This window comes from Clarias gariepinus, chromosome 4, assembly GCF_024256425.1.
Source record: "Clarias gariepinus isolate MV-2021 ecotype Netherlands chromosome 4, CGAR_prim_01v2, whole genome shotgun sequence".
Taxonomy (NCBI): domain Eukaryota; kingdom Metazoa; phylum Chordata; class Actinopteri; order Siluriformes; family Clariidae; genus Clarias; species Clarias gariepinus.
In genome coordinates, this window is record NC_071103.1 from 4,393,141 (window position 1) to 4,402,500 (window position 9,360).

Consider the following 9,360-nt stretch of genomic DNA (forward strand, 5'->3'; position numbering starts at 1 on the left):
AGATATAATTCCAAAAGTGTGCAAACCTCTTAACCAAAATTGATTTAAACCAGTTAAACCAGTTTCCTGCTTCCTTCCTGACAACTTTACAGAAAGATGTAGATTAGATTCCTAATAAGCAAGCCAGATGTGACAATGGCATGACATGACACGAAGAAGGAACCCTCAGAGAAGCCAGGCTCACAAAGGGAACCCGTCCTCTTCTAGACGACAGTGAGATTATAACACTGTAATAAACAAGGGGACTATAAGGCAAGGCAGAACTTTTGATTGTGCAGAATAACAGAACAGAATTATAAGAATAAAACTAGCTTTATTTCTCTATATAATCACCTGCTACGCTAATGCACTCATCCCACTGTTTTACTGGTGTTTGGATAATATCATAGTAGAAACTCAAATGGTCTCCACAGTCCATTTGAGCTTCAGTTCAGACTGCCTGCTTATTCACATCTGAAACACTGGCCTCCCAGGAACTGTTTCAATTGCCAAACTCAGCACTGTACCAGCGATGTGGTGATAACTCCTGTAATGTGCAGGTGGTGTTTGTAAATGATTTTGTTTACAGCTACCACAGACGGGTTATTCGAATATTTGAATATTAACTGGAACAAATGCGGTGGGCTTCGAGCCACCTCCTCCAGGAAACGTCACTCACAGATAGACGACCTTCTTTAAAACGTTTGCACTGAGAATCTTATCACTGAGATGTTCTGTTTTGACTTGAATGCTCCTTGTATGAAGGCAAACAGTACTAAGTGTGTTGAAAGGATGTTCAGTTCTGAATAAAAAATTCTGGGATGAGCATGAGACAGTATTCATGATTACAGCAGACGTTCTTAGGAACGAATTTACAATATCCATTTGAGATTGTATACTAAATCAGCAGATGTTTAATATGGTTTTGGGATGTTTATAATTTTAGGGCATCTATTGGATTATTTACTGGAAGAGGGTCAATCAGAAGATACATGAGGTGCTCTTGAATGAAAGACAGAGAAAGAGAGAGAGAAGGAGAGAAAGAGACAGAGAAAAAGTAAGAGAGAGACAGAAAGAGAGAGAGAGAAGCAGAGAAAGAGAGAGCAGCTTATCAACACCCAGTCATTTCATTTATCACTTGTAGGGAATGCAAAGTTTTGCAGTGCAAGTGTGTATAAATCATAACGAATCATTCTTTATTAAAAATGTGATGTAGAAAATCTTAGATCTAGATTCCCAATTATAAAAAATAATGAACGTACCAGAACAAAAAACATAAGAAAAAAAGGCACTTCCGCGTTTTGCGAGCCGCATCAATAGCTCGTCCTCTGATTGGTCAGTCTGTCATGGATGCTCGAGCACTCGACCAATCACGTGCGTGCGCGCTGACGAAGGAATAACACTACGAACGAAGGAGCCTTCATTCGTCGTCGAGGTCCAGTCGGTGCGCGTGCGCCCACGTAAATTCGTGAATATTCGGCTTCATCTTTATAAACATCAGGTAGGAATGATGGAAACGTTTTATTCACCAAAAAACAAGGGTTTCATCGTCGTGGCTGTAGAAATTAAAAAAGTCGGTAAATGCTGTGTGACTGTTGATGAGTCGCGTAGGGCAGTTGTCAGGCTTGTTAGCCGGTATGCTAGCTGGTTTTCTACATCAGCTCGCGGCATCGTTTTTTTTTTTTTTTTCACACCGGTTTTCCGAAAAGCCCGCCTCCTTGTTTCTGGTTTGCTGGTGAATGTTACATCCCAGAGGATGATTGGATCACCGTTTATAAATTAATACTGTCAAACAATCGTAGCAGAATGTATTGGAATACGGGTAGGATCAAAATCCGCAAAGCATCATCTAAATATATATATATATATATATATATATATATATATATATATATATATGAAAAATATATTTTAAAAAAATATTTATTAAAATATATGGTTTTCTTTGCGAATACCATACTAGGTGTCTTTCTGGTATTTAATTCAGAAGCCTAGTCTTACCCGGAGCCGCTTATGTGTTAGCGGAATGCTAAATGTTTGTTAATTAAACCCCGCCAACAAGGTCGCGTGCAGCTTAAATATGAAACACAATAAGTTGTTTATTATGAATTTCTAAGTGTATTAACTGAAGAAGATGCTCAGTCACTATATACAGAGGAGTAGATGCCTGGTTTAGTGATGACGGTTAATTTAATATAATATAAACACAGGATGGTTGGGAGTCTCACTTCCGGTTAGTTATTGACAAGTGTGTGACGTCACTTTAGCAAATGCAACCCAACCGGTTCTGCTTGTTTATTGACGGAGAAACTCTGGGCATCCGAGGAAGTATAAAAACCGTTCTTTTTCTCCTTTTTGTTCCCAAACAATATTTTTTTGGTTCTTGTCATTGCGATCTTAAGCTTGTTTTTTGTCATACTGCACAGTATTCACTCATTTTCATGAAGCACATTAGGTTGGTGGATTTGGAGTTGATCCCAGGAATACTGGATGTGAGGCAAAAATACACCTAGAGTGCTAGATCAGTAAACACACAATTACAACAGGTATACAATTAAACACAATATCTTGAGACCCCCTCCTTTCTTCATGTTGAAATAAACTAAATGATTAGATTAAATGAAAAAAAAAATGTTTTAGTGAATGTTTTCAGACTGAAGTGCCTAAAGGTACTATTTAAAACTTGGTTGTTTATGTAACAATAATCTTAGCAGCAATCTCATTCCCTCTCATCTCTTCTCAACCACTCGGCATCACTAATTCTGTATACTAATCACTAGAGATGTAAGAAAAATAATTTCAGTTATGATTGGCGATTTTTTTTGTGTGGCAAGTCTAAAATCTTTTTTTAGAAGAAGAGTGTTACTTTTTTTCCAGTGACCGGAATTGGCTGAATTTCAGAAACGATTCTGTACTAAGAGCACAAGCTTTTAAGTGGCACAAATGAAATGCCTTTTTTGTTTTTATTTTAAAAATCATTAATTTTAAAAAACTCCGATCTGCCTTTTTCTCCAAACTCTGTGAGTGAATTAGTCTTGTCTCCACTCATTACGCACGCTTACACCGTCTCAAAACACCACGAGTTCACACCAGTCTTGAAAATTGTGTGTTAGAAGCCCCACGTGTAGATTCTTTATAATCCTACAGGTAGCTCGCTCTGAACGGTTCACACTTTTTCATCCCGCGTCTTAGGAGTGAATCATTTGCTAGGTTTGTTTAGAAATAATAATTATGGCAGATGACATAACCGAGATACAGTCGATTGGTAAAAATGTAGCTTGTTTAATTTAATTTGAGGTTAAATGTTAAACTCTTGTATTTGTAATTAGTTATTTTTTTTTTTTTTTTTTTTTTTTTTTGAGAATACTGTGCTTGGTTTTAAAGTGAGAAAAGTAATGCTACATGGAACAGGCTATTAATTACTCATGTTCGATTCGTGTTTTTAAGACTGTTGAATAAAGCTAAGGTATAAAACTTTGAAATTATGATACAACTTTTTTTTAAAGGTTCATGGTCCTAAAATTGTAACATTTTTTTATGGGATATTTATAAAACAGTGATACTTACAGAATCGCAATACAAATCGACTTGGCACCAAGGTGTCGTGATATTGAATCATGTGGTGACTGATGATTCCTATTTCCACTAATCATTTGTCATCATCTTTACCTCTTTTTCACTGATGCATGCCTTAGTTAGATGTTTTTTATGCTTGAATAATTAGTAGGTCGCAAACAAAAAAATATTCCTCTGAAACTGCTCAGGGGTCCGTTCTTTGTACGTCGCTTGACACATCCGAGATGAACTGACACATCTAAGATGAGACCATCGTGCTAATTACGATCTGGCTAAGTTGGTTCTTCCAGCACACCTGTTGTTGATGATTAGTATAGCTGGATTGAGTTGTCTAGGATTATTATCTGCGTTGGTTTAAAAGCCGATATGCATCGACAGTAGAAACACTGATCACAACCCCTTTGATTGGTTGACGAAATGGAAAAAGAGCGGCTCAATTTTTTTTGTAACACGTGTTATGCGCTGAAATGCCCCCTGCCATGAATTGCCCCCCCCTACATAATCGCTTTCAAATATTATATTAGAACAAAAATTCATAGGTTAATGGTTTACAAATTACATGAGTGAATAAAATAAACAATATGAATTTTTTTTTCAAATACAACATGTTTACTTTTATATTGTTTAATGTCATAATAAAATTATTTTTGTCCAATTTATCATTATAAAAATATTAACTTTTCCATTATATATTATATACACTCACCTAAAGGATTATTAGGAACACCTGTTCAATTTCCCATTAATGTAATTATCTAATAAACCAATCACATGGCAGTTACATTTACATTTACATTTAGTCATTTGGCAGACGCTCTTATCCAGAGCGACTTACATTTTTATCTCATTACACATCTGAGCAGTTGAGGGTTAAGGGCCTTGCTCAAGGGCCCAACAGTGGCAACTTGGTGGTTGTGGGGTTTGAACCTGGGATCTTCCGAACCGTAGTCCAATGCCTTAACCACTGAGCTACCCCTGACCCAGTTGATTCAATGCATTTATGGGTTTATCTCCTAAACTCCAAACTGAATGTCAGATTGGGAAAGAAAGGTGATTTAAGCAATTTTGAGCATGGCATGGTTGTTGATGCCAGATGGGCCGGTCTAAGTATTTCACAATCTGTTCAGTTACTGGGATTTTCGGGAAAAAGAGGCTACAATTTGCACGAGCTCACCAAAATTGGACAGTTGAAGACTGTTGCCTGGTCTGATGAGTCTCGATTTCTGTTGAGACATTCAAATGGTAGAGTCAGAATTTTGCGTAAACAGAATGAGAACATGGATCCATCATGCCTTGTTACCACTGTGCAGGCTGGTGGTGGTTGTGTAATGGTGTGGGGGATGTTTTCTTGGCACACCTTAGGCCCCTTAGTGCTAAATGGCCATCGTTTAAATGCCACAGGCTACCTGAGCGTTGTTTCTGACCATGTCCATCCCTTTATGACCACCATGTACCCATCTTCTGATGGCTACATCCAGCAGGATAATGCACCATGTCACAAAGCTCGAATCTTTTCAAATTGTTTTTTTGAACATGACAATGAGTTCACTGTACTAAAATGGCCCCCACAGTCACCAGATCCCAACCCAATAGAGCATCTTTGGGATGTGATGAAACTGGAGCTTCGTGTCCTGGATGTGCATCCCACATATCTCCATCAACTGCAAGATGCTATCCTATCAGTATGGGCCAACATTTCTAAAGAATGCTTTCAGCACCTTGTTGAATCAATGCCACGTAGAATTAAGGCAGTTCTGAAGGCGAAAGGGAGTCAAACACCGTATTAGTATGGTGTAGGGCTGCAACTAACGATTATTTTGATAATCGATTAGTTGGACGATTATTTTTTCCCAATTAATCGGATAAAACTAAGCGCTTCTTTAATTTGATGTTTTGCTTATAACTATATAAAACCATAAATCAGGGTATTATTTATTTATAAAAGTAAACTTAAAAAAATGCAAAAGCCACATATAGAGTTTAATGATCTTTAATTTTGACATTTAAAATATGTAAATCAACATTTGTTTTGTTTTTTTTCAACAATAATTGCAGATGGCAAGTTGACAGTGTGTGTGAGTATATATAGATAGATAGATTCTAACAGTTGTTTATATCTTAACAACTGAATATGTTAGTGTATTTTTAAAACATTATAATGTTTATAATATATGTTTAAAAAATACACTGACATATTCAGTTGTTAAGATATAAACAGCTAAAATAATGTAATTTTGTATAATAAAATGATATATGCATAAGTAAAACCACAGTAAATTACATTTGAAAACAGATTTGCTAGTTAACAAGTTAACTTTGTAGTGAGCTATAAAAAAACTGTAGAAAAGCAAAAAGCTTATAGCCACAAATGTACTGTTATTTGCATTCGCTGAAAATCACAACAATCACTAAAATTAATATTCTACTGTTATTCGCACTGTGTAATTTAAGCTAATCTAAAGTAGCGGCATTTAACTAATTACTATTGCTCATGAGGTGATTGCGCAATGTGATGCTAGCGAGTAGCACGTGAACAGATCTAGCGCGACTGTCCCGAAGTTAGCAAACAGTTTCAACAAAAGCACTTAAACTATACAACTTTTACACGATGAAGAGATACAGTTTTTACTGACCCTGCTGACGTTTCGCCATCCGTAACAACAACATGTTTTCTTTTTAAGGGTTCGTGCATGACTGTGGTACTACCATGCCATGAAAGCTCGGTCTTGCATAGCGTGCAGGTTACCGTCTTCTTAGAGGCGTTTAATGTAAATTGCTCCCATACCTTGTTGGACTTGGGGCGCGCGCTTTTTCCTGCAGTTGCTTCTATAACCTCCATTGCGCGAGCGGTTGTGTATCTGTGTGTATTTTTGTATATTTGTGCATCTTCTGGTCGCACTCCTCAGTGACGTGAGCAGCCCAACTAATCGATAACAGCATTCGTTGACAACGAATTTCATTATCGATAATTATCGATTTTATCGATTAATTTATGAAAAATTAACGTGTTACAAAATTAACATTATACAAGAATTTGTATTAATGGTCTTGACGGCAGGTTTAAGCTTACGGATATGTTGCTGTGACAGCAAATGCGAGAAGCGCATCGAAGAACGAAACAATCCGAGATCAGGACAAATCTGCAACAATCAAATCCGGCTAAATGAGTTACGAGACGTAGTAAATGAGACGTACGAAGAACAGACCCCAGGTACAAGCCTGGAGTGAAAAACAGTCCCTTAGGGAGCCTGGAGAACTATTCCTTAAGACTGCATGTTCTCTATGAATATCCTATAATGATAGACTTGTGCTTCTGATGAGTTAGAGTTTAAGTATTTTAAAAACTTCTAATTTACTAAGATTTTTGGAACACTGACTCATATGACCACCCTTTACAAATGTGATGAGCAAGTCGTTAAGGAAGACCGACTAGAACAGCAGAATTGCCAAGAGCAGGTATCTGATGCTATTCTAAGCAGGTGTCTGCGGTTTAGATTACTTCTTTAGATAAACAGTAATCCAGACAGACAGGAATCTAGATTTTTTTTTTTTTTTATGTATAAGGAACAGGTTTGTATGTGGGGAGGTGGGCAGTGGCATGAAGAAGTATTTGGTCTGGTCTGACAATAGACAAAATATAAAAACTCCTCCTCAAACCAGGACAAAACAGCAACCTGAAACCATTTTTAATTCTTTTTTTCTTTTTACTGTATAAATAGTACACAGCCAGAAGTTATTTCCTTCTACATACAGGTGTCGGGTAAACCCCTTTTTTTATTTCTGACAAGTTAACTCCCAATGAACTTGCAACTTGTGTTCTTGCTTTTGAAAAAATAAAAAAATAAAACAAATTAATGATGTCAAATGGGAGAATATACTGTAGTTATCAGTTAACAGTTATCTAAGTGGTTAATAATTAAATTTTAGAAAACCTGACTAGTAGTTTAGTTACCTGATTAGTTTTTTTTATTCTTTCATATGTCTGTTAGCTGGATTTTAATCAAACAAGTCACCCTAACTATAATATTTTTAATTAAGAAAATGCATAAGATCTCCATGCGACTTTAAAAAGCCCATATTCCTCAGTTGAAGCACAAAAGAGCTGCCTGCTGTGCTACTGCAGAGACAATAATGCTCATAAATTGATTTTTTTTTTTGTCCCTTTTTATTTCTGTGCAGGGATGGCCGAGGCACATCAGGCAGTAGCGTTCCAGTTCACTATAACTCCTGAGGGGATAGACCTGCAGCTCTCTCACGAGGCTCTGAGACAGGTTTATCTCTCCGGACTTCGCTCCTGGAAGAAGCGTGTCGTCCGCCTAAAGGTACTGTGCAACCTTGAACACAGTTTCATGAAATTATTTAAAAAGTTTATTCTTGAATGTTTAAATATTTTGGCCAAGCAACAGTTTACAGTCTTACATTTAAAAAAAATCCTTGACTGTAAAATGGTGTTTTTCTTATTCTTAAAGTAATCGTCTTTTTAAGAAGTACAGGTTTTAAAGAAAGAAAGGTAATTGAAAAACAAAAAATTATTTTATTTTATTATTAGTTACTAAGTAAGATTTTTACTTGTAATCTAAACACGCTACAGAATAAGGTTCACATTTTAAGTATAAGTTTTTTAACATTACCTGACATCTTTTTCATGCAAACTAGGTCAAAGGTCTCTACGTTTAGTGCATAATACAACATGATGTACAAGGCGTGGTCCAGTCAAACTGGAACTTGTGATAAAATTATGTCTGTTTAAAATGATTGACATTTCAGAAGAGTTTCCATGCACAAAGCGGTGATGACTCTTAGCTGCAGTAAAACATTTGCACTGTTGCATTAATGTAGCAGGAGTTTATATAAAAAAATAATGGGAGTTTTTAACCCTCATAAGTGTGTTCTGTTATTCAGAAAGTTTGACTTGAACGCCCCCATATAGAATATCTATTATTATTATTATTAAAATTGACATTATTATTATTATTAAAATATGAACTTTCACAAAGCATTTTGCCTTAACTCAAGCATGATTATTTTTTTCCAGGCTTTTACCTTTGAACCTAAAACCTTTAAACTCAGCAGTTTGCTGGTCTTCAAAGGAAGTTCGTTAGAAGGGAGTGTATGTAGTCGTTTAACTCGTTCAGCATGAGTGTGATTGCTGGCTCATGCTGCTTAATGTGGCGTGTCCTCAGCATGCATATTAACCTGTCACTGAAACATTATTTCACATTCGATACTTTCTGACGTTGATCGATTGTGGCTTCTTTAACTCGAGACACAGTGCTTTATGCTGTCTGAACTGTCTAACAAAATATGATTAAGACACTCTTTATCTCCATTTGCATAATATTCTCTCTCTCTCTCTCTCTCTCTCTGTGTAGAATAATGTGATTACAGGTGTCTATCCTGCCAGCCCGTCCTCCTGGCTCTTTGTGGTTATAGCCATCCTGGCCACCATGTACACGCGCTCGGATCCGTCCATGGGCCTTATCGCTAAGATACAGGAGCACCTGCCGGCCAGGTAACAATCCTCCACCCCAAAGACTGCAAGTGATGACAAAATCCAACAGGAACTAGAACTTTTCTGTCTGGAACTTTTTTTTAAAAATCTGTTTGGGAGGAAGATGCCATCTGTGATCGATTAACTAGTAGCGTACAGTTCGCCATCGTTCATGTACCTGTTGATTCTGCTATCACAGAGGCAGTAAATGCAGCGGATGTCAGTGTCGTAAAAATAATAAAAAGGGCATGCTCTGTCGCACATGCAGGCCATGCTCTGTTGCACATGTTCTGTAGAGGAACGCAGTTTCACAA

At 36.8% G+C, this 9,360-nt stretch overlaps 1 protein-coding gene across 1 annotated transcript in view; it reads left to right on the forward strand.

Annotated features, from left to right (window-relative positions):
- Window positions 1-1,392: 1,392 nt before the first annotated feature.
- Window positions 1,393-9,360, forward strand: part of LOC128519942 (carnitine O-palmitoyltransferase 1, liver isoform) — a 22,386-nt gene continuing 14,418 nt past the window's right edge. The window contains exons 1-3 of the mRNA XM_053493921.1: window positions 1,393-1,480; window positions 7,735-7,877; window positions 8,928-9,067. Coding sequence (XP_053349896.1) covers window positions 7,737-7,877; window positions 8,928-9,067 — 281 coding nt within the window. The 5' untranslated portion in view covers window positions 1,393-1,480; window positions 7,735-7,736. The remainder of the gene's footprint in view (window positions 1,481-7,734; window positions 7,878-8,927; window positions 9,068-9,360) is intronic.